The following is a 26,624-nucleotide window of genomic DNA, read 5'->3' as shown; positions in this document are numbered from 1 at the left end:
ACTAACGAATATCCTTTACTCAGGAGTTGGTGGTGCGAAGTACGTGATTGGAGCAGCAGGAAACTAAACAGCAACTATCATGCGATAATGAACTGAAATGATGAAAACAAACCTCTAACCCCACAAACGCAGCGCGACTCTGACGCAACTGAGGAAACTGGCGGGAGGCGGAGCCACGTGCGCGCTGCAATCGTGAGGGATAAAAAGAAGCGAGACGAGAGAGCTGAGTTATTCAGCTCAAAGAGGAAAGTTGATCGGTGCGTCTAAGGTGAGTATCATTAAAAGGCTTTTATTTAACAATTTTCCTGTTTCTGTTTCTCAACAATTTTACAGAACATTCATAGAATGTTTAAATTAACGATAATGATAGCGAGTATTGTGGAATTCTAATGAACAATGATAAATGTCACAAGTTTAAGCTAGCAATGTCATGTTGAGAAATTAAGATGTTGCATTCTTTAATATTCGAGTATTTTTAAGTATGTACAGTAGCATTATTATTATTGTAGTTTCTGCATAGTTTATTTTCCTAAAAGTGCGAGTATCAAGTTGTAAAACGAAGGACGCTTCTAGCAGTAGTTACAGTTATTTATTTTTTAATTTAATAATCATTGTCATTATTGACACTTGAAAAATATCGAACAATTTCTAAATAGGTAAATCACTATACAAAAATGTAACAATACAAATAATACGGTGCTAAAATAAAAGTTCGACATCATAGATTGTATAACTGTACACTTTAAAAAAAAAAGGATGCGAAAGTGGTTCTACAGAACAATACCATAGGGGAACCATGTTTAGCTCTTAAAAGGACCATCCACATGGAGATTCCAGACGGAACCTTTTAGATCCACATCAGGCCTCCACAAATTTATGTCAGTTTTGTTAATACTAATCTGATCCTACTTTTAAAAGTAGTCGTGCTGCCTATAGTAACCCACAACTACTGCATTTTAAAGATTTCTGTTTTGCCCACATATTAGGGACCTTTTCAAATCCCAAAGAACAATTACATATGCAAATCTTTCTCAGAATAAAACAGTTCTTTGTCGAGTGATCGTCCAACAATGAACTACACAACCTAGTAAAGTGCTATTAAAGAGCCATTATATTTAATACTTGCTGTCCCCCGTGGCTCTACCCACGTAGTAGTAAAACAGGACAAACTTTAAAAATCAATAAACAAACAGGTATCGCTAGCTAAGCGGAGGTAGACCGGCTTAAACGGAGGCTGGAGCTTGAGTAAGGAGGGTCGCGTCCGGCTTCCTACTCCTGAAGTCACGCATTAGGAGTAAATCGCTCCTGCCAAACGAACTATGCTACTTAGCGCAATCGGAGAAGTCGCAAAATCAACCGGAATTTTGAAGCAAATTATAGAATAAAACCCGATCTAAATCCGTTAAGTTGTTCTCTCGTGAAAAGCGTATATATATGCATGTGTGTGTGTATGTTTAAAACCATTTTCATTAAAATAATAAACCTAAAGGACTTCAACACAAGAGTATAATATGGTACTGTACTTACAATATTTATCTAAACTACACTTGCTTTTCGTATCTTCACCCCTTACCCAGAAATACAGGTAAATGCCCATTTTGTTTAACCTAATAACATCTAAGCCTACTAACACTATTATTGGTTTATGAATTAGAAAAACCATAACATAATGGCAGATTTACTAACACAAACAACCAAATCCTTTGCATGTATGCTTGCATCCATCCAGTTTTAGCCTAGTTAGTACAATTCAAGGGTGCAAGGATGGAGCCAATTCCAGCAGCATCAGACACAAGGCAGGAACTAAACCTGCACAGGACACCCATGTATAACAGCGGAAACACAGAGCTGGTGGCAACAAATCGTCTTATAACAACTTAGCATCTTGGACTGTAAGGCTTACAAGGTTTTTCGGTAATACTTTAGTATACTGCAAAAATACATGAACTGTATTACTCATTTACTCTTATGTAACAAGTCCTTAACTAAGGGTTCTGTTAGGTCTTATTTATGCTTATAAAGTACGGCTTTTGATATTCTGGTAAAATTACTTATGAAGATGAAGGATTCACAAGTCTTGTACTGAAGTATGCAATATCCAGAGACACTAAGGTAAGCCACTTCTGACCATTCCATAGTGAGGTTATTTCAGGTGGCCATCTAGCACAGATGAATAAGCACTTTATTGATGCTTTGTAACTGTTATTAAAACTAAAAGAAGCTGTTGTTGAGGTCTTGTTACTAAAGAGTACATCTTTTTCAATTTTGGTTACAAGGTGAATTGCCTGTTCCGAAGTGTGGGTGGTATGGCTGCTGGCACGCATATTATTAATTCTAAAACAGTATAACTCCATTAAAACCAAAGTAACATACAGCAGAAGGAAAACATTAATGCTTAACACAAGCATGATTAAATGTGTAGACAAAAATATATATCTGCATATTTTAAATACTTCAAAAAATAGAAGTAAAAATAAAGCCTTTTATTTTAAACAAAGGAAATAAAGATAATGGCATCGAATATCCCACCCCTGTTCAGTAGCAGCATGTATTGAAAGACCAAGGAGGGGCAAAAACTCCCAATCTGAGCTGACATTGTGAGTGTACTGTTGCATGGACATAATTTAACAGAGCTCCTTCTCTTCAGCAGAATCAAAAACTCTTTGTACTCCTTGAGGAATATTCTGCACTTGATATGTTGTGTGACGGATGGAGAATACCAGCCTTATTGAAAATATGTGTGCATTTGAGTCTTGATTTTTAATGTGACTGTTTGAAGATTTCACAGATGTTTTGTGTTGGTATTTTATTTACTGCTACGATGGTGACACCATTTTGTAGTTGTCTTTTTCATTGGTGTTACCATTTAGTGCATGAAGGCTGGCATTTTATATTCCTGGTGCTACTATCTATTGGTGTGGTCACGATAATGCTATGTGGTTACTAAGCACATAATGCACTTGGCCAGTAATCCACAGCGATCATGTTATACAGTATAGGATAAATTAAAATGTTTCAAACAAAGGATACAATTTATCATTAGGTAAGGCTCTGGGTTAATATTTTGACTTTTAAATCAATGTCTAGTTGCCCTGTGCTAGGAATAAAGGAGTAAAGGTTATTTCAGTGCTAAAAATGAAAGAAGGCGAAAGACACAACATTTCAGGAATTTTTAAAGTTGTTGAAGTTATCTCTTCACAAACATGGTATATATGCATTTGTCACATAAAATTGTGTTTTCAATAAATTTGAAAAATACATAGCCAGTCCTGGCGTTTTATAATTGAAGCTATGGGTAACTGGGTGCCACCAGAAAATAAAAGTCTAAAAATTTACTGAATACACCTCCATTGCAGCAGCAAATGTTTCAATATGTGAAAATGTGCTTTCCTTGTTTGTGACATCAAAAGAGATCTGGAAATAATTTGTTTTATCGCATATTCTTGGTATTATTTTTCTTGAAGTAAGGATATATTTTCTATTTCCTTATGAGTGGCCTTATAATTGGCCTTCCTGGGAGGAGAGCTTACATAAATACTGTAAGTAATTCAATACAATACACCCAGTACATGGCATAAAGCAGTTTATTATGATTGTGTTTTGAGAGGAAACCATATTCTGGGGTAGTGAAAGGTTGTTGCAGAGAATCACAGGCACTGATATAGTGAGCACATTGGTGTTCTTTTAAAATGGCTGAATCTCATAATAGTGCTGTTTGTTTGAAAATGATATTTATAAGCTATTTTACAATATGTGCATAAAATCAGGATGCAGATCAATACCCAACAACTCTATTGGGTTAAAAAATAAATGAATTTGGTAAGTTTTTAGGCTTTTGGTTTCCAAGCATCCCACATCACATAACTTTTCATTATAAAACACCAGGGCCGGATAAGTATTTTTTTTTTAAATTTATAGTTTATAATTTATATTTAAAACACTTAACTTTTGAAGACAATTTTGAGTGACAAATGTATACAGTATATACCATGGTTGCTGAACTCATCCTTTGAAGGTACTAGGGGGCTCTGCCCCCTGCTCGCCAACACCCTTGTCTGTGCTACACGCTAGCCACTTCGCAGATCTGCCACTTGCATATGGGGATGCAGATGTACAATTTAAACAGATTATTTTCATGGGAATTGTTACATATGCATAATAGAACTATTTTACATTACAGCGAGGAATTAACCATAGTAAAAAATAGTAAAATGTAATAAATTTAAAGAAAATTATGTTTCATGTTGCGTTAGAGGTATTCATTGCGTGATACGTTTTTGTTCTGTTTGGCTTTGAAATTAACATGCAAATACTTTTTAAACTTACACTTTTACTGTAAAACTTCAGCGAAAACAATTTTTGGAATTAACTTTTCTTTAATATTGCATTGAATTTTTATTCCGTGTTTGGACTTACATCGTGACAATGCAACGTATAACTGCCCGTCAGTGAAGATCATCTCTTTCTCTCTAATAAATAAACCAACTTTTTCAAATATTTGTCCCTGTGATTTGTTAATTGTCAAAGCAATAGCTATTGTAAGGAGAAATGGTTAACATTTTAATATGAATGTCATATCAAGATCTCCTTTGGTGTCTAATGTTGTCGGTGGAAGATGTACTACATTACTTTTCTTGTCGCCTGTTAAAATTTTACATGTCATTGCCATGTAACAGATTGACAATTTTTGCGTTTAATTCATTTGACTTCGTTTCTCGGTGCTAGGATTGCCCATGTACTCATTTCTTCTGTTGATAACCTTTTGGGATGAAATTCTTCAGTAAGATTTGGACATAATAAGTCTTCTTTAATTGGGAATTTAAAGTGAGTAAAACGTATAGATATATATCTCCCCTTGGGATTAGTAAAGTATCTAAGTATAGTCTCAAGATTTCCTTTTATAATAGACAGATCACCTGTAAAATAGGACACAAACATAAGTAAAGAGTTGGGATACCACCTTGGTAACCCCACATGCTTGGAGTTGAAAAAGGAAAGGAAGATCAGCAATAAGTGGGAGTAGTCATTTCTAGACTGGAGTTCTGGATAGAAACTGAAACAATAGGGCCTATTGCACTGTTATGAGTTCAGATGGCAGGAAAGGCAGGGTCCAGGCAGATGGACATAGAAGTGACATCAGCAATGGAGTGGCTGTCAGTGTTTCATTCCACAAAGGGAGGAGTAGAGAAGGCATTAATACACAACACCAACCACTGGACCTGTGGGTAATTACCATCACCAAAGCCCTTGAGCTGTCTCCCATGTGTACGCATGTGACGTACCCAATTGCACAATCAGGACTTATTTGCTCACAGATATGAGTAGAAATGGCAGAAATACAAAACACACAGAACATTATCCATGTAGAGTTGTGCTACAAATAGAAGTACACTTTTCAGTATACTTATCCACATACTTAAATTTAAATATCTTTTACAGGGGAATTTGAAATAGCTTACGTTACAAAATATTTGTTCTTCACAGATTTTGTACATTTCATGAATTATAATTGCTGATAAATTTAGTATTACTGAAACAATTGACAGCACTGTATTTTCTTTTTAGGATTAAAAAAAAAATCAAAAGTGGTGCGTATAATGTTTAATCAGTGTGTTAATTCTGACCGGTGCTTCATGAATTCTTACAGGCAGGCTGCTGCAGATGGATATCTTGTCCCGCACCCACTGTCTTGGAGCCAGTCTCATTTTTCTGGGATTGATCTGCATCTTTGCCAACATGCTCTTGATATTTCCAAACTTTGAGTACCAGTTTCTGCTGCAGAGGAAAGTTTCCTTATATGCTTTGATGATGAGTGGACTTTGGGGAGGAGGCGTTTTGGTAATAAATCATTTAATTCAATTCAATTCAGTTTATTTTTGCATAGTTCTCTTCACTGAGTGCAGACGCAGAGCACTGTTACAAGTTCTGAGGTAAAATGCAAGTACAGATTTTATGTCATGCTCATCCCAGCCAGCATAGAGAACAAGGTAGAAACAAACCCTGGACAGGGCACCAGTCCATTGTAGGGTGAACACACACACACATCAAACACATTTAGCGTTACCTGTTCACATAAACTGCATGTCTTTGGACACTGGGAGGAAACTGGAGCACCAGGAGGAAAACCCATGCAAACATGTGGAGAACATGCAAACTCCATGCTTTGAAGACCTGCGTTGGAACCCCTGTCTTCTTAGTGTGAGGCAGTATCATTACCACTGCGCCATCATGCTGTCTCAAGTATAGATTTTACAAATTACTAACAACAAAATTAGTACACGTAAAGACACAGATTTGTTAAAACACACAGAAAACAAAAAAGAAACTGATAAACATTCACATATGCCAACAATATCTGTCCATTAACTGTTGAACCATGGCTAACTGATGACAGAGGAGAGGAAAACAAAACTCCAGTCATCAGCATCTCTGGAGAAATAAACCTCTGGGGGTTAAGCGGTCAATTGCAAGAGAGAAAATCCAATGACGTCGGACACAGTCACAGTCCTAGGAACCTTGGCCAACTACCCGCCTCCTGGGCATTCTATAGTATGAGTCTGTGCTGGTCATTCAGTCTGATAAGAGAATCTTTCCACTCAATGTTTCCAATACTCCGTTGTTTGAGATGACTTTTCCTTGAGCAGCAGAAGAGCTTGGCAGCACAGCAGTGACACCAAGTGTCACATCCAGAAACAGAAAAGAGAAACAGAATAGAGGAGGATTAGTAATGATCTCTTATATATATTTCTCTTCTGGTTCATCCTGCTTACTCTTAAAACCTGGTCCCACCCACACGCAGCCCACATGGCATTTCTTGATTCCTATTCCTCCTCTTCCAAACCCTTCCCCATGCTGCCTGCGGCCTCCCATACACCCCCACACCGCTTTTCTCAATTCCTATTCCTCCTTCGGACTACCGCATTTCCCGCTCCTCTCTTGTGACCCCATTGGTGTCACGTCACCACCCTATATCTAGCCTGACCACATAACCTTTCACTTTGGCCATGTGTGCGCCGAGTCTTTGCAACAGAACAAGACTCATCGTTACCCGAATACATACAAATATTATTGAGTGCAAACTGATCGCTATCCAAAATTCTGAAATAATCTTCATTTCCAGAATCTCTCTCTTTCCTTCCGACACCAATCTCCCTTTTAAATTTAAACACACACAATTCCCACTCAGACTCGCCTTCTCCATGACTATCAACAAGTCCCAAGGACAAATGTTTGCAAAGATTTGCGTTAATCTACAACAACCAGTCTTCAGCCATGGTCAGTTGTACATGGCTTTTTCTAGAGTTAGATCTTTCGACTCATTATCTGTCGTCTCCAGCAAAACACCTATTCACAACTGCATCTTTCAAGAAGTATTTCTTTCTTCTTGATTTCTGAATTCCTTTCTCACCGTTTTTCGTTCCTATTCTTACACCACTTATGCTACGGCGGGCATCGGCTAGTTTATAAATATTGTATTACTTATTTTTGCACAAATGACTAACAAACAGATGGACAGCTAGTCAATAGCACTAGTCAGTTTATGATAGACTAAAGTCAGGAGTCTTTAGCCTTTATTTAAACACTGGGATTGAAGGGGCAGCTTTTATATATGCAGGCAGATTATTCCACAGCTAAGGGACTTTGAAAGTAAAAGCTAAGCCTCCCACTATCATTTTATTAATTTTTGGAATCTTAAGTAGGACTGCATTGTGAAATCTTTTTGTAAGTAATGCTAATTATAAATAGATAAACAGGACACTTTATTTAAAGTTTTATGTGAAAAGTTGGATTTTTGAAATCAGCCTTAAACTTTACCCGGAGCCAGTGTAAGGATTTGAGAACTGGAGTTGTGTTTCTACTTTGTAGTTCTTGTAAAAAATTCTCATAACAGCATTTTGAAATAACCAAAAGCTGCATACAAATACAGTGGAACCTCGGGTCACGAACGTCTCTGAACACGTACAAATCGGGTTACGACCAAAAAGTTCGCCGAACTTTTGCATCTGTTCACGACCACACACTCAGGTGACAAACAAGCCAGTTTCCCTTCCGGTTCATATGTGCTGATGATTTCCGCACGTGTTCAGTCTCTCCCTGTACAGTACATTGTTCTCGGTCAGACGTGCATCGCGCAGAGGGACTTTACCTCAAAACTGTAATCTCCTCTCCACCCAGTTCCTCCTCACTTCCTTCATGCCAGAACTCAACTCATACAAGGTTAGTTTTCTTGGTTGTTTATGGTTAGTTTTTTGTATAAATTACGTATTTTTCAAATGTTCATTTTTTTCCTTGTGCTTAAAACTTAAAAGTGTTTACAGCAATTGGTTCGTTAGGCTATAGTGCGAACTCCTGAAAGGTTAGTTTTCTCCGTTCAAGGTATTCTCAGTGTTATTCAATTTTTTTACATTTAGTTTACTATTACACTGTGCATTCTATGGTATAATTAACTATTTTTTTGTGCTTAAAAATCTTTTAAAAAATATATTTTCATACAGCTCGTATGGTTCGGAAAGGGATTCATTGTATTTACATACAATCCTATGGGGGAAATTACTTCAGGTGACCCGAGGTTCCACTGTAGTTTTGAACAGCCTGTGAATAATGCATTGCAGTAATCAACACTAATAGAAATAAATGCATGATTTAATTTTTTGGTATCCTGCATATTTACAACACAAGTTTTTAAAATGGGAAAAAAAAAAAAACATGTTTTGGATAGTTTTGTAATGTGTGTTTAAAACGGCATGGTGGTGTCAAAGATAATGCCTAAATTTCACACTGTTTTGGCAAAGTTAATTTTGAATACTACGGAGTTTAAAATAATGACAGACTGTTTAGAAAAAAAATCTAATGTCAATAAAATAGCAGAGAATTTTAACCTGAAAAATTGACAAAAATATAAATTTTGTATACAGGCTTTCAAAAAGACAGGCCTGCTAAATTTACTGGACTTCGTGTTAATGCATGATATCAAAATGAGTTATAACAATGGTGAATGTTCACGTATATCTGGAGCACTTTAATTCAACTCCTTATTTTTTTAAATCATTTCTGAAATTGAGAATCTTCATTTGGAAAGAACAATGAGCAGAATCACTGGTTGGGGGAGATAACATATTCATTTTAAGAAAAAAAAAAAATTTTGCAAAGATATCCCTAAGCACCTCCTCAGACAAACATGCAAGTTTAAAATCATCAATGCTGACCACCATCCCACAACAGAATAGCAAAGACACATCCACGTAAATCTAATTGAAAAATCAGTGAGGGTAAAAATGTAGCTCAATTCCACCCCTCCATCACCTTGAATTGGATTGAAAAAGTTTAAGAAAGTTGTTTAATAAACTACAATGTATGTTGCAATATTATTTACAATATGAACATATATTACATTAGTCAGCGATTAAATATATTTTTCAGTTTTTCTGAGTGAATGTACATCTATATTTATTAAGCAATTATTATCTAGAAATAAGAGTTACTCAGGACATCTTTTGAATGCTGAAATGTTTCTATCCTCTCCAGGTGTTTATTGCTGCAAGGCAGTTCATGACCAAACACTCAAAAGCTGGCTTCTGGAGAGTTCGCTCAACAGTAAGTGTTAAACATCTAATTTTCACCATCCACTCACATAAAGACAGGAGTAGAATTTATGTATAGTCTAGAGTGGCCCACAAGTATTACCACAAAAGAGATCATTTAAATCAAATCAAACAATATTTGTCACATAAATGATTTGTACAGTTCAATTTGTAGTGAAATGCTTAGCTGCTCAACTCCAATGACTGTGCCTATAAAAGGACAATAACAATAATACATTATAAATCTCAAAAATCATTAACAGAATTATAAATATGTGATAAATAATAACTAAATAAATAACGTGATGTAAGAGAATTACCAATGTGGCATCATGTATTTCTAGACACTTTCCTTATTCAAGATGCAGATGGACTGTGGTGGGGGGTGGGGGTTGGGTTCATGAGCCACATTGTGTGAAAGGCCTAAACAATACTAACAGATGTTTGCCTATTAGATATAGTGAATTATTAAACATTGTGTGCCCCATTCTAACAATTACTTCAAAACCCTACAGATTTAGAATTTAGCTGCTTAAGGAATACAGGCTTGTATGGTATTGGTGAATAAATGCAACACAGGGCTATCTTCCTACCACCCAGTTCAATCAGCACCTAGCAGAATTTGCTTCGGTCATCTGAAAAAGCACCAAGTATTTTTGGTTACAATTTGCACCAGAAGATAAAAACCACACAAGTCTATTTAGAGGTTGCCATGAAGTGTTTTTTGTTGGAAAATCTGGGCACATCCTTAGCTAATAGCTTGTATTCCTGAATAAACTTTATATCCACTCTTCTTTGCCGTAAGTAATCAAGAACACCAACACACTTAACCCCCAAACCAAGTCCTCAGATGTTCCAAGAGGAAAGAGCTATGATTAGCTAAGAAAAAAAAAATGCAATGTGTCCAATTTCTAAGCTTGTCAGAATTATTCCCTCTCTTCTTGTTTTTCCACCTTACCCCACAAATGCAACATTTTTACTGAGACTAAATTCTGTGCAAATCAAAATTGCTGTGAAAAATTACCAAAAACTGGAAGAAAATATATTAAATTGTAAAACAATTCTCAATGAACTGATGTGACAAGAGGTAATGACAATCACATTTGGACTACACTCTTGGTAAGAGCTGCTATGATGTTCTTTTTAAGTCCTCGAGGGTTTATTTAAAGTTAACTTTTCATCTGTACATTAAGAAAAATAAAAGTACAAATATGGCTCAGTTAGTGTCACATTGCTGTCTTACTCCCTTACATGAAGAGGGGACTGTAGCTATAACATAAACCTGTTGTACTGTTGGACAAGTATGAAAGCAAACCTTTGAGTTTCACTGGTTTTTTGTAATAATTCTCTGTTTAGATGCTGTGCTCAATCCCGTATTCTGCACTAGGGCTGCTTGGCTCAGGTATCTGCTTTGTCGTGAATTTCACTGGACTGGCAAAAGGACCCTTTTGCCAATACTTGACCTGCGATCAAGAAACAAGCTGGGGCTATCCTCTGCAAGCAAGAAGTACAAGGTAACAAGGCCCTACTACCAAAACATCTTATAAAGATAAGATGATCTCTTTGGCTGTTCTTCACACACTAACCTTCTTACTCTCATCCTGTATACAGTAGAGTATTTTTTCCTTTAGTTATCCTCTGTAAGGTATTTTTAGTACTGAGTCACACCAACTCAGTTTATTTGTATACAGAGCCCGTTAGAGTTTATTTTCTATAAGCAATACAGGGTGGCTTGCTTTACTCAAGTATGGATTAATTTTACTCACTACAGCACCAGCCTTCTATTGTTTTTCTCTATTGTGAATGCATCTATCTATCTACTCACGGGTATTCATTCTACTTAATCTCAGGACTAACAGACACAAAAGAAGTAGATGATATCAGTCAGGAATGGGCAAATGGGTGAGAAAATTGTGAGGAGTTCAAAATAATGATTGTCGAAAGCCCAATACAAAAAACAAGAAGCAAAGTCAAACAAACAAGTTAAGCTGATGTAATATTACACAACTTCTAGTTGTGGGGTCTGTCAGGCTTCCCAACTGCAGTATCTGATCTTGTCCGATCATGTCGATTAAAATGACCGGAAATCTCTTGGCATGTCAAATTTAGTGAATGGAAGACAACTTTCCAACACTATGCTGCTCAACCCTTTTTCTGAAATCCAATAGCGTGCTCTCTAACGAGGGATTAATAAGTATAGCGAGTTCAGCCGCAGTTTCGGCTCTCCTTTTAGCACATATCGCTCTAAGCAGTCACTCAGCCCCGCCCTGGGAATCACCCTCTCACTCCACTCAAGGGGCTCTCCTTCCCAGCTGCCTGCCTTCTCTGCCTCAAGCCTGCTCCCTTCAGCTCGCTTGCACCAGCTCCTTCCACCTCCTGCCTTCTTCTCTCTTTCTCTCTAACCTCCTTTCATTTATTGTGTTTATTCAATTCTTGAATTTCCTCTCTTGCACTCATGCTTCTCTTTTAAAATGAGGATGTGGCAATCAGCAGCTCCAATTAGGGTCACAGGCGATCCTACACTTGTGCACTAAGTGCAGGGCTGCCTGCGTCTGCATCACGCATGGGAACCACTCTCACCACGCTATCACACCCCCCATACGCCAACCATCTACGGACCTCACATTACCACAGTCAGGTTATAAGCTTTCATTTAAGACCAAGATCAAGGTTCAAGTAGTTTGCGAGTAATCGTGTGACATGCAGACCAACTTTAGCAATTTCTGTATATTGAATGGGTCATTTTAGCAAAGTTGCCGCTACATACATTTTTATAATGCAGAACAGATCAGGTCATAAACTTTCAATTAAGACAAAGATCAAGATTCCAGCCTCAGTAGTTTGCGAGTAATAGTGAGACAGCCAGAGAGATCTTAGCATTTTTTATGTATAGTGTTAAGTAAAGGAGAGGGAGGGAGAGAGGAAGGGGAGAACCAAGGAAAAGTTGGGGTGCCAACTGGGTTGCTCCATTTACTGCCAGTGTCCAAAACAATGAATAAAAATGAGTGCATGGTGGCACAACAGAAATCAGGTGCAATATATGCCATTTAGTCTCTGCAACTTCTCAAAATTATTGACTTTCTCAAGCATGCCTGGGAGCTCTGAGATGCCATCTTCTGGGAACCCTTGAATTTTTTTCGTCCTGACTGGAAAAGGCATAATTTAATTTAGTGTGGGAGTGGCTAGGTTACTCTGAGTGGGCTATTTCTAGGAGCTATAGAGGAGAAAAGGGATGGTATAGCTAGCTTTGGCACCACCTCTTGTCCAGGTGGTTATTACATAGCTTTTCTGAGCCTGGAAAGTGATCCTCATCCACCCATTCGTGACAATATAGATAGATAGATAGATAGATAGATAGATAGATAGATAGATAGATAGATAGATAGATAGATAGATAGATAGATAGATAGATAGATAGATAGATAGATAGATAGATAGATAGATAGATAGATAGATAGATAGATAGATAGATAGATAGATAGATAGATAGTTCTTGCCTTCTAGACTTGGTTTGTTTCAAGTGTTGTCCATTTTAGCACCCTTTTAAACTGATCAGCATACATGATCACCCATGAACCTAATAAAATGGTGACCTATATGAAACACGTACTCTGATTATAAACATCTGGAGAAGGAGAAGAAATGTTTTTCAATATTGATTATATTAAGTAATATGAAATGCAAATATGAATATATTTGCTGGAGGGAAGCTTCACCTCTCATAATGATTATGATATCATGTCTCTCTATTATAAAAGAAAATATTGAGATGAGACTATTGCCAAGAGATTTTTTCAAGACCTGCCCCCCTCTCAACCATTTTCAACCATGCTCACAGTCCTCTCACCACTCATTCGTGTGTCTCATTCACGTGAATGCTTTTGTCAGATACAGTTCCTGCGCTTTCAGCTCTTATAAATTTCTACTTTTTCCTCATTTTAAGTTCTCAATAAAAGAGGACTTATTATGTCCAAATCTTATTGAAGAATTTCATCCTGAAGGGTTATCAACAGAAGAAATGAGTACACGGGCAATGTTAGCACCGAGAAACGATGAAGTCAAATGAATTAACGCAAAAACTGTCCATCGGTTACACGGCAAATTGGTTAAATGTGTATCAATAGACTATGCTGCAACAGTTGGTGGTGATGGTGTGGAAGATGAAAACATCAACTTACAATATCCTGAAAAATATCTACAACCGTTAAAACAACCGCCTTCCACTGGCCGAATTACTGTTGAAAGAAGGATGTATCGTAATGCTATTGTGTAACTTATGTCTAAGTGATGAGCTATGCAATAGGACAAGATTAGTTGTATTCAAAATTGGTCAAACAATTCTGACATGTAAAATTTTAACACACGACAAGAAAAGTAATGTAGTACATCTTCCACGGATAACATTAGACACCAAAGAACATCCTGCTATGCCATTCATATTAAAACGTTTACAGTTTCCCATTAGAATAGCTTTTGCTATGACAATTAAATCACAGGGACAAACATTCGAAAAAAGTCATTTATTTATTAGAAAGAAACGATATTCACTCACGGGCAGTTATACATTGCATTGTCACGATGCAAATCCAAACACGTAATCAAAATAAAATGCGATATTGACGAAAAGTTAATTCAAAAAATTGTTTTTACTGAAGTTTTACAGTAAAAGTGCAAGTTTAAAAAAAATTTGCGTGTTAATTTCAAAGCCAAACAGAACGAAAACATATAACGCAATAAATACCTCTAATGCAACAAGAGACATCATTTTCTTTCAATTTATTGCGTTTTACTATTTTTTACTATGGTTAATTACTTGCTGTAATGTAAAATAGTTAGTTCTATTATGCATATGTAACAATTCCCATGAAATTTACAGTCTGTTTAAACTGTAAATTGTGCTGATGCTAGTCAAATACTGAAAAGCATTAAAATTTTGAGTTTTATGTTTGTACTATTGTATATACAAGACAATTTACAAAAACATAGTAATTTTAAAGATCAAACTGATTACACATAATGCGTCATAAACAAAGGCCAACTTTATGCTGGTGCAAAACCTGTTCATAATAAAAAAAAAAAAGATAATGGTAAATTTATAACTACAACAAAACAGAAGTTTACTGTATATGTTTTGAAGAAAATGGGACACAACAAGGTACAGAGATCCTCCTGGATGCCTCCTGTGAAGGTGTTTCAAGGAGGTCCAACCTGGAAAAGATCTGTGTGAAGACCAAGGACTCACTGGATAGGTTATATCTCTCAGCTCTCCTGGCAACACCTCAGTATCCCCCTGGAGGAGTCTGAGCAGGTGGTGGGGAAAAAGGAATGTCTGGACATCTTAACATCTGGAATGAACAGCAGAAAATGTATGGATAGATGGATGGAAAATTACAAAGTATTTTTTTTATATATTTGACACAAATATTTGGTTACAAATGGCATTTAATAAGAGTTGAGAATAGACTTTTGCAGAACGTATTTGTAATTCTGTAGTTCACTGCCATGTCCTTCACATCGGTTCTTGCATTCTTCCAGGATGGGTGCCAAGGCCGTGAAAGTCTGCACTGGAAAATGCATGTTTAGATGAAGGATGACTTGAAGTTGGAAATCCTAAAAATTTTAGATGTACTGTACTATGATTTCACTGCTAGTGTACAGTTCCATAAAGCAGAAATTCAAGGTTATATAGAGAAAGAAAATGTAATTCCATAAATAATAATGATGCCAACTGAGCAAGACTCTTTTCTCTTTGTTTAGCGAAGTGCATTATATCTACAACAACACGCAGTGGTATACCGTGTGCATGGAGCCACACAATGTGGTTGTCTGGAATATAATCCTCTTTTCCATCATACTGTTGGCTAATATACTCCAGGCTCTGCTGTGTGTTATTCAGATTATCAATGGAGTGGCTGGTGTCTTTTTTGGTGCTGGCAACAGACACAATAAGGTGGGTGACAATTGTTCAGTCTTAAGTCTTGTGAAAGTGCCTTATCTAAAGGATGGTGTACCGTATACCAATCAGAGAATTAAAATAAGGATGCATTTCAAAAGGTTTCTCATACAGCACTGAAGATATAAATGCAGGAGCTTAGTTTGCTTACAAGAAATATATTGACATTTTCTAACCTGTTTTATCCAGATCGGGGTCATGTGGCTGGCCCGGAGCCTATCCCAGGTAGCACATACACAAGGCACAAGATAGGAACAAACCCTAGATAGGGCACCAGTCCATCACATGTTGATCACACACACCCACAGAAACTAGGGCCAATTTTGTGTCATTAATTTACCTAGTCTGTATGTCTTTGTGCTTTGGGAGGAAACCTGGAAGAAACCCACACAGGCCTGAGGAGAACATGCAAACTCCACACAGGAAGGACCTGGGACGCTTACTGTGAGGCAGCAGTGTTACCAATGCAGCACTGCCTCAATCCAAAAGTATATTGTAGGTTGCAAATACACTTGTATTAGAAGTAGTATACTCCACTAGGTAAAGAGTTGGACGCACTGGTACTTTTTCTTAATAGTAAAAAAGTGTTTACATCAAATGGTGTCAAAATAGTATCCATATTCTTTTTACTAAAATGGGAATCCATAATGCCAGCAACCTCTCAGACAAGGACTGTAGACAAGTACCATCCTTGTTCCCAAAAATGTAAATGTGTAGTTAAAATTTACAATTATGTATGGCGGCTGTAAGATTAAAAAAATGTAATCACAATTAATCACACAATTAAAATGTGTAATCAAAACAAATTTCATATTAAAAGAAATTTTTCATATTTCCTGCAAGCATATTCCATTTTTTTCTATAAAACAGTAATAACTGACTGATTACATTCTTATATAAAAACCACTTGCCTACCATATATACTCGCGGATAGGTTCTTTCACAGATAAGTTGGGACTTGATTTTACTGTATAATTTCTGGTATTTCATAATGTCAGTAGCGAAACAAATTGGTAACTAAGCTGCTGCAACAAAATTCAATGTGTCTGAGAAATTGATGTGAGATTGGAGGAGGCAGGAAGATGTTAATAAAAAAAAAAAATTGTCGCATTTTTGAACGGGCGTATAAGTCAGGGACTGATTTATGATTCATTTTTCAGGTTTCAAAACCCGACTTGTACGTGAATATATACAGTAGTAATTAAATTATTCCAGTCAGTTTTTTTGAGAAATTGTGTGACTGAAACATATGAATAAACAGTAAAACACTAATTGGTCAACAGCACAAAGTAGGCTTTTTTATTCTGAGCCCCATCACAACACAAATTAATCAAGCACTTGGATTACTTCTGACAATAATAGAATGATATGAAGATGAAAATTGGCTATTAAAAGTATTTATTCAGCCAATTGCTTAAGCAGACCAGTTTAGTTGCAGTGGTTGGTTCAGATGATGCTCTTTTTTTATTAACAACATATCCAGAAACAGAAAACAAACATTCACAGTGGACAGTAGTGGCCAAGGATGCTAAATATTTTCTAGCTAAATAAGCCAGGACTGGGTATTTGTACTCCTGTAGCTTCCATCACCAGTAATAGGCACATTACATGCATTGTCAGTGGTAAAAGTCGTCACGTTCTCATAAACTCCCCATGATCTCTCCAAAGACAAGAAGTGTTCTGAGTAGTGTCATTCTTCAATACATTTAACACAGAGTGCAAATGAGTAAAAAAAATCCAATCTTTGTCAGTGACATGACATGTTGCACAACAAGACAAGCAACAGTCGCCTGTTAAAGCAACAAATTAATATCCTGTCATAATCGGACTGATCTGCTCTCTTTCTTGCTTGTGCAAATTGTCAATTTTATTATTAATGGCTGACCAGGAAGGCAAAATATACAACTGATTTCCACTGCTGACACAAATAACATTAGAACACTCTAGACGAGAACAGGCCATTCAGCCCAACAAAGCTTGCCAATCCTATCCACTTATTTCTTTCAAAAAACATGCAGGTCGAGTTTTGAAAGTCCGTAAAGTTTTACGGTCTACAACATTACTTGGTAGCTTATTCCAAGTGTCTGTCATACTTTGTGTAAAGAAAAACTTCCTAATGTTTGCGTGAAAGTTACCGTTAAGTTTCCAATTGTGTCCCCGTGTTCTTGATGAACTCATTTTAAAATAACAGTCTCGATCCACTGGACTAATTCCCTTCATAATTTAAGCACTTCAGTCATGTCACCTCTTAAACTTGCTTTCCTAAAACTGTATAGGATCAGCTCTTTAATTCTTTCCTCATAATTCAACACCTGTAGCCCTGGAATAGATTAGTCGCTCTTCTCTGGACATTTTATAGTTTAACCTTTTCATTTATTACCTTTTTTTCCTCCTTTGGTTCCACTTTTAATTTGTGATACAAAATAACCCAACATTGCAGTATCATACTCACAAAAGAAAGACTGTAAATGCAACCTGAAATGATTAAGAGATGCCGACCTCAGTGGCCCATGTGATGAACAGTGCGCATGTCTGGGCATCCTGACCAGGATAGGGCAAGATTTCTTACCTGGACAGGAGGCTAGCCTTTCTGAGACATGAGAATGAAGGCGAGGATTGTCCTGCCTTGGCCAGACACAAGGAAAAGATGCAAGTGCAGAAGCGAGTATGCTGGCATCCGGGCAGGGTTGAACTGGATTGGGGAACAATACCCAGTCAGGAGGGTAGTGTGATGGAAGGACCAGTGGAGACAACCAGTCAGCTCTACATGCTCCCCCAACATGCTAGGTGGCAGCTTCCCTTGGCGACATTACCTTTACAAGGCATGCTGGTGTGGGTGCCACTAGGGGATGCTTCAGGAATCCATAATCCCTAGTTTCTGAAGCTTCTAGTTAACACAGAAGTGATTCCTGGGTCTAAGATAAAAGGAGCTGCTCAACTTCATCCAGACAAGTTGGAGTTGGGGGGTTGGGTTGGCAGAGGTTGACACTTGATGGAAGGAAGAGGAGTAGGATGCAGAAATAGGTAGATCTTCATTGTTGTGTGTGCTGTGCTGGAAGATTCTAGAAGGGCCTATAAGGATTCTAATTCAAATAAAACTATTATATTTTAAGCCATGACTGTGCTGTGTCAGTTGTGTCCAGGGTTTGGGGTGCTGTTACACCCCCTAGACGTCACACCCGCTACTACTTTTGATAGACTTGGACTAATTTATTAACAACATTCGAAGCAAAATCAGATTAACTGCATTTAAGTAACAAATGAAGGTGATGCATTAAAAAATGTAATCTCAGAAACTTTTAACACGTTAATCGTGCAAGTTACTGTGATTAAATGGCAGCCCTAGGATTAAATTAAATGCAGTTTACTAAAGAATTACTTCTGCAAATTTGTGGTGATTTCATGTAAAATTGTTTTTTTTTCTTTGATGTCTTTTGTTAGATTATTGTTAATTGTTAGTTACTCATTTCAATCAAGAGCTAAGCCTCAGACTGTGTCCACGACTGTATTTTCATTTAAAAATGGCATTTTGTAAACTCAAACAATCTCACACTAGCATGTTCAAATGGTGTATATCTGTCCACTCTAAAATGACTGGAAATTAACAGGATCCAATCAGAGAATGAGTTGTTGTAATGAGCAGGATCTAATCAATAATAAGCACAAACAAATTAAAGTGTGAATAGAGTTGGTTTTTTCAAAAAGTCTACGTTTTCACCCATCGACATTGCAATACTGTTTTCAGAGGTTTTCCAAAGCATCCATTTTCAAGAGTTAAAAATGCTGGAGTCGTGTAGACAAACAGCAAAAATTAAAACTAATGTCTGCATTTTTAAACTGAAGTGTAGTAATGTGGAGGGAGCCTGAGGGGATGGGCCGCCAACTGCTATTCACGTCACAAGTGTTGCGACTGATTAATGGTTACTTAAGGTCAAACCCCAAAGCATTTTGCTGAAAGATTGAATTAATTACAGTTCTTCCTCCATTTGCACTCTTCTTGGATTATTTGTTTTGCGTTATAGACATCTCTGCTGTCTGGATTTTTGATCATAGGCTGTGGCTTTGTCTCAGTCTTAGGAGCAGCAGTTTTGAACAGTCTTCGGCAAATGTATTTTGACATTAGTCTTCTTAAACCAAGTTCTAGTATTGGACGGTTGTTTAAATGTACAGTTGTGTTTCTCCTTGCTCATGTTTTGTATTTTGAGCATTGCTAAGTTGATGCTATATTCTTTATTGATATTCACCATTTTTCATTTATTAATTCTAAATTTTATTTAGTATTTAATTCCATTTTTTGCTATTATAAATTCTTATTAGTAAATAAAGATACTTTATATTTTTACAAAGTACTTCGTTGAGAAGATATCAGTGGTTAGTCTTTAGTGTGAACTGTCAATGTGCAGTCATACACTTGTGATAATATATACATATTTGCGATTTTCAGTCTGTACCTCTTATGAAGATAAATTTAGGTGGACGCAGGATGTGGCTAAGCCACTTACTGAAAGTCTAATATATCTGTCTGTTCTTTCCCTCAGAGAAGAGCAAAGCAAGTGACCACAAGACATAGATCTGCAAAATCCATGAAGAATCCATACCTAACAAGACTTCCCAAACACACGTCACTAATTTAGTGACCAAGGACGTGAGTCAAACAGGTTCCACAGAAGAAATAGCCAGACAGATCAAATCTGCTGGTAGTATTATGGGTGAGTGTTCACCAAGTAAAAGGAAACAGAATACCTAGTTGATTCCTCAAGCCTTTTGTGGTGATGCTACACGACTGTTGTTATTAACCGCAGGCATGTCATGTCCAATCAGGAGGACTGACCTACCATGAAGAACAGGCAGGCCTACCATAGGAAACATCATTCAACAGCTGGCTCAAAAGCTCAGCAAATTCAACCCTGCCACACCAGGCAATTGCTGATGATCCAATGTTTCCATTTACTACAACATATTCCAATGTTTCCCCATCCCATAAAAGGTGCCCTCCTGCTGAAGTGAAGTGCAAACATTTATGTACCATCACTGGCATAATGTGATTGTGTTACTTGTTCAATACCTTAAGTTATGGCCTGGAAAAACTAGTCAGGACATGGAATTCAGATTTTGGAATATGGTTATGAAGTGGATGGCCAGAGGATAATTCAGCTGAACAAGCAATGAAAATGCATGTGTGCAATATATCTGTCCAGTACTCCAGTCGTCCATCCAGAGACAAGAATGCAACACAATAGAGGATTTGGCAATGTGTCCCAGAAGTTTCTGTATCAGAAATAGCAAGATCCAAGAGAACTGGGATCTAGATGAAGGATGCTCAAGTAGAGATTCAGCAGCGTGGATCAGCAATTCAGTATTTCAATCCTGAAGAGATGGCAGGCCACTGTGAACTTAGCCAGAATATCGCTGGCCAGTAGTCAGTATCACATTTCTAATGTAGACTTGCTTGTCTGATTGTACTTCTTTGCTCTGGGCTCTCGTGTGCCTACTGTACTTCTCCTCCAGGTCTGTGTAAGCACTGAGCACTTTTGATCCTTTACAGGCCTCTTTTAGAGGGCAGTTTGGATGACATAAATGGTGGAGTGGGGGTGCCATGGGGAAGGTGTTTTTTTCCTCTATTTTTTCATGTTTGTAATGTTTTATTTATATTGATGTATCTTATTTAAATTTATTTCAAAATTAATAATATCACAAACATGGCAGCAGCAACATGAGATGAGAATACCTTTCTATAAGTGCTACTGATTTTAGGAATCTGACACTTTTTTTTGAAAATGTAACTATAACTTGGGCTTTTGGGGTCGGAGTGTCTCTGCTCTTATATGTGAGTGATAGTTAAATGTTTAGACACAGCTCTGATGACATCATCAGTGTGTTGACGGAAACTGTGACATGATTTATTTGGTATCTCGTTGATGAAATTCACTGAGCTGGCATGAATCTAAAACCCACCATGGTGAATACCAACACCCCTGTAGTAGTCAAACTTAATTTCTACACACACTTTGACATAAATGGCGCTAGCACCATCCAGCAGTACACCGTATCTAAGTCAGGAGCTCTATACAAAGAAGAAACAGCACTTACACAACATAAGGAGAGCTTTTAATAAAGTGAAACACCAGGAAGGTCCAGACGGCATTCCAAGATGTGTTTTTAAGTTCTGTGACGATCAGCTTGCACCATTGTTTATGGTAATATTTAATCTCTCCTTAAGCTAGTCTGTCATACTAATATGCTTTAAAAAAAATCTGTGGCTAGTCATAACAGACAGACAAACAGTATGCTCTTTACCACTGAAGAACTGGAACTTTTACAGTTTACATATTGCTCAAGTACAGGGTGGCCCACCTCCACCGAGACGACTGCATTACGTGGCGAAAAGAAAAATGATCAAATTTGGTACTCACATTTACAGAAGATGCTGAAAGTGATCTCCTTGTGCATCAATACTTCTCTGTGCCCATTTCAGCATGTTCATGTACACTCTTTGCACTAGGTGGAGGCAGGCCACTTTTTCGTGGGAAACCCTGTATAACAGAGGATGCTATCACCTTCATCCCATATACAGTGAGAATTAAAGACGGAATTACATGCAAATTCTATTTATAGACTATAGTTCAGCATTTAACACAATAACACTTCTAAGTTCATCACCAAGCTTAGGTTAGACCCCAGGTGGTTCAGGTGAGTAGTCACATTTTATAATCCCTCACTCTCAACAAAAGTCTCCAGGGTTGTGTTCCGAGTCCCATACTGTATTGCCTCAACACATATGACTGCATGGCTGCACGTGACTCTAGCATCATTGTCAAGTTTGCTTATTACAGAGCCATGATAGGCCTAATCTATACTAATAAAAGGCAAAGCCCTCACTGACTCACTCACTCACTCACTCACTAATTCTCCAACTTGTCGTGTAGGTAGAAGGCTGAAATTTGGCAGGTTCATTCCTTACAGCTTCCTTACAAAAGTTGGGCAGGTTTCATTTCGAAATTCTACGCATAATGGTCATAACTGGAAGCTATTTTTCTCCATTTACTGTAATGGAGTTGAGCTCGAAAGCCGTGGGGGCGACATCATCACGCCTCCCATGTAATTACGCAGTACGCAGAAAACCAGGAAGAGCTCCAAAAAGCGCTGAAGAAAACATGCATTATATAATTGAGAAGGCAGCGAAACAATAAGAAGCGAGCGAGTGACATATATACAACCATATTCATGAGTGCTGCTACTTCGGAAACAAAGCACGGTCTAAACCTAAAGTTTAAATTAAGTTCATAGACAGGCTGCTGCTGGCGTTTGGAATTTAGTGCCTGCCCATATAAGGCAGTCCGTCAGCGGCAATCCAATAGAAACACTGTCGCTAAATATTCACGGGTGAAGGACTGTGCTTATGCAGAGGAAGATGAGATGGTCAGGGTGGTGTTTGGCACAAACTCAGTGAAACTGCGAGAGAAACTTTTAAGTGCCGGGTCTTAGCTAACATTACATACAGCCATGGACATCGCACGAGATGGCACCAGCACAGCTGGGAAACTTCGATGCATGTACACCGAGCGGCTCACGTGAACTGACGAGTGCGCAGACAAAAGCAACAGTTCCAAAGAGTGCTGAACAAAAACCGAATTACACAATTGAGAAGGCAGCAAAAATATGAAGCGTCTGATACATACAAGCATATTCATAAGTGCAGCTACTGCGGAAACAAAGCACACGGTAGAAAAAGTCAATATCCCGCTAAAGGAAGACAGTGTAAAAAAAAAAAAACGTGCATGCAGTGTGTCAGGTCTCAGATGAAGAAGACGAGCTGTTTATTGATGCAGTAAGAAACGAATCAGTGAATGAAACCTGTTATCTTTACAACGATTGACAAACACAGAATGTAACTTGGGTATTTTGTTAGTCTCCAATAACAGAAGGCTTACTTGGATGAAATCGTGAGTCAGCGAAACTGGAGTCAGGACAACAAGCTTCTTCTGAATGTCAGCAGGACAAAGGAGCCAGTTGTGGTCTTTGGGAGTAAACAGCACAGGCACTGCCACCTCCTCAGAACTGACTGCACTAAGGTGGAGAGGGTGGACAGATTCAGATACCTCCGTGTTCACACCACAGAGGACCTAACTTGGTCCAAGCCATTGGACACTGTGGTGAAGAAGGCACAATAACTGATTTACTACCTCATTTGCTTCAGGGATTTTAGGCTTCCATCCCAGATACTAAAGAATATCCTGAGAGGAAGTATCACTGCCTGGTTTGAGAACAGCATGCAGCAGCATTACAAGGTCCTGCATACAGTGGTGTGGTTCGCTGAATGCATCACTGGGTGTGCACTCCCTAACTTCCATGACATCTACAACTAAGTAATGTCAAAGTAGGGCAAAGAAAATGATCCAAGATACCAGCCATCCCAAAAATGGCCTCTTCTGTGCTGCAGTCAGGAAAACGGTACTATTGTCTGGAGGCCAGTTAAGAGGAACTAAAGAGGAGCTTCTGTCCACAGTCCATCTGCATCCTAAATGAGGACAGTGCTTAGAGCTAAACAACGTCCTATTGTTAATTCTTTTTTTTTTTTTATATAAATTATTTATTACATATTTTTATAATATCCATACTCATTGGATATAATGATTTTTACTGATATTTCTAAATGTGTCTATCGTTTATTGTCACTTTATATTCTTCTTTAATACCCAGTCTTGGAGTCCAAGTAAGTAAGCATTTCACCACATATTGCACTGTGTGTATAATTGTATATGATAATTAAAACTTAATTTGCTTTGGAAGGAAAACTCGCTTAGACATGCAGAGGATATGCAAATTTCACACAATGACTGAACTTGGGGCTTGAAAGACAATAATTGGTATCCTTTTTATTTCAAGGACGTCTGCTGTGTAACTGATTTGCAGATATTCATGACAGAGAACAAAAGTTAATGCTTTGATCAGGATTTGAAGCACCCTTTCCAATAATCATTACTGCTAGAAGGACAATTAATTAATGATTTCATATTAATGTTAATATCATCCATCCATTATCCAACCCACTATATCCTAACTACAGGGTCATGGGAGTCTGCTGGAGCCAATCCCAGCCAACACAGGGCGCAAGGCAGCAAACACCGCAGAATGTTACTATCAAACAGTACTAAATAAGTGCATTTTTTCTAGTACCTGAAAGTGGTGTTCTTATAGTACTGTATGCAAGAAAATATAAACATTAAAATATATCAAACAGATCAAAACACTGTACTGTAAGTCATAGGGTTAAAGACTCTGATGCATAAGATATTTATGATGAGGACAGAATTCGGTTGTGTGTATTTTCAGAGCATACTTACTGTATCTAGTGTTGCTACCATCTACAGTTATGCATTTTATTGGTTTTATCTTGTAACTTTCCTTTAAACAGATTGAAAGGCACAATTAATTAATTTATTAGTATTATTGTTTTTATTTTCTGTAAAAGAAATTTACTTTCAAATTTCTCTTTGTGGATATAAGCCTGAAAAACACATCACAGTCACACACTACAGCCACGGTCTCACACTACATAGTAGTAAAAAGTTAAAAACAAACTTACATTTTATAATTTAAGAAGAGTTGTCATTCAGCCTCGATGGAGGTTTGAACTAAGTTCTTTTCTGGTAGCACGACATTTCAGCATTCTGTAACTTATGGAATGGAAAGGACGTCTTGCTGAATTCAATAAGCTGTCGTGAATGTAAAATCCTGACAACTCCATTGCAAGCATCTCATAAAATTAAGACTTGGAGGACAGGAACTATGTTTTCTCTGAAAAATGTCACAGGATTGTACTTCTAATGTTAACTCTTCTTGCCTAAAACTACCAATAATATGGTTTCTTAAATTTGTGGATCATCAAATGCTCGTTATTATGTTTGAAAATCTCAGTTTACTCTTTAAAGGTCAGAGAGCTGAGGACATCAGTCCTTCCAAGGCACAAATATGAAAGAGCATTAGAATAATCTAGACCATTCAGCCCAATAAATCTTGCTAGTCCCATCCACTTAGTTCTTCTAAAAAACATCATTAGAACAATCTAGACCAGAACAGGCCATTCAGCCCAACAAAAGCCTGCCAATCTTATCCACTTAATTCTTCTAAAGAAGTCGAGTTTTGAAAGTAAATAAAAGTCCTACTGTCTACAATGAGGCTTGGTAGCTTATTCCATGTGTCCGTGGTTCACTGTGTAAAAAAATTCCTAATGTTTGTACAAAATTTACCATTAACAAGTTTCCAACTATGCCCCCATGTTCTTCATTAACTCATTTTAAAATAGCATTCTCAATCCACTATATTAATTCCATCCATCCATTGTCCAACCCACTATATCCTAATTCCATTCATAAAAGATTTAACTTAAATGGCAAAACTAAAAAAAAATTAAGCAAAAGAAATTAGATTATAGAATTGCTACAACTATTTTACACCTTCTGGCCCCTTAAGCTCTAGTCTCCCTCTCCAATGTCTGCTGTTTGGCCTTCTATGAGGTTATCTTTATTTTTTTCTTTCTTTGCCCCTAACTTTGCTCTCTTATTACTCCTTACTTAAAAGCTCTCCAATCTCAGTTTGTATTCCCTGTATTAATGAACCCTTACACTGTCACCCACTTAACTGCTCTACTTCCAGACCACTAAGAACTGTTCAATCAAAATAAATAAAACTTGCTTAGTGAATATCTGCTGCTAGTTGATTTTTTTACTGTCTTTTCTGCTCCTACAGCTTCTTGTGCCGGATCGGGCATGTTAACGCTGGCCACTTAACTACGGCTTCCACTTTATTGCTTTGAAGTCGACTGCAGCCTTTTTTTTTTTTAAACTAAAGAATTGCAGTTTCTGTAACTTATGAACTATTTATTGCTATGACACAGTTATTTATTTACAGATGCAGATATCAGTTATTGCTGAGATCAGTTACTGCCTCTTCGAGGCTAGTTTAAATACAAGGAACAAAAACAAGTATACATAACAAAAAACCCTTTTAAAGGAAAAAACAGCTTTAAAAATTCCCAAACAGTTCATTAGTGGCAACCAAAACACAAGTTTATAGGAGCAAAGTGTATT

The 26,624-nt window shown here is 37.4% G+C and overlaps 1 protein-coding gene across 2 annotated transcripts; it reads left to right on the top strand.

The window, feature by feature from the left end:
- The first annotated feature begins 238 nt into the window (after window positions 1-238).
- Window positions 239-22,423, top strand: LOC120518958 (transmembrane 4 L6 family member 1-like). Of its 2 annotated transcripts, XM_039741996.1 has the most exons (6): window positions 239-268; window positions 5,648-5,838; window positions 9,526-9,594; window positions 10,938-11,095; window positions 15,339-15,531; window positions 20,073-22,423. In XM_039741996.1, exons 2-6 carry the CDS (start codon window positions 5,662-5,664, stop codon window positions 20,166-20,168), a joined length of 693 nt encoding a protein of 230 aa, XP_039597930.1. In that variant the 5' UTR covers window positions 239-268; window positions 5,648-5,661; the 3' UTR covers window positions 20,169-22,423. The 2 variants fall into 2 exon arrangements, with proteins under 2 accessions (XP_039597930.1, XP_039597932.1); XM_039741998.1 differs by lacking the exon at window positions 15,339-15,531.
- Window positions 22,424-26,624: the final 4,201 nt, after the last annotated feature.

This window comes from Polypterus senegalus, chromosome 18 (genome assembly GCF_016835505.1).
Source record: "Polypterus senegalus isolate Bchr_013 chromosome 18, ASM1683550v1, whole genome shotgun sequence".
Classification (NCBI taxonomy): Eukaryota; Metazoa; Chordata; class Cladistia; order Polypteriformes; family Polypteridae; genus Polypterus; species Polypterus senegalus.
This window is presented reverse-complemented; position numbering and strand designations above follow the sequence as displayed.

Excerpts from the sequence above, each read along its gene's own strand:
- LOC120518958 (XM_039741996.1), top strand. The coding sequence starts at position 5,662 with ATGGATATCTTGTCCCGCACCCACTGTCTTGGAGCCAGTCTCATTTTT. Across the intron at positions 5,839-9,525 it reads TTTGGGGAGGAGGCGTTTTG|GTGTTTATTGCTGCAAGGCA; the intron begins GTAATAAATCAT and ends TATCCTCTCCAG. Across the intron at positions 9,595-10,937 it reads TCTGGAGAGTTCGCTCAACA|ATGCTGTGCTCAATCCCGTA; the intron begins GTAAGTGTTAAA and ends TTCTCTGTTTAG.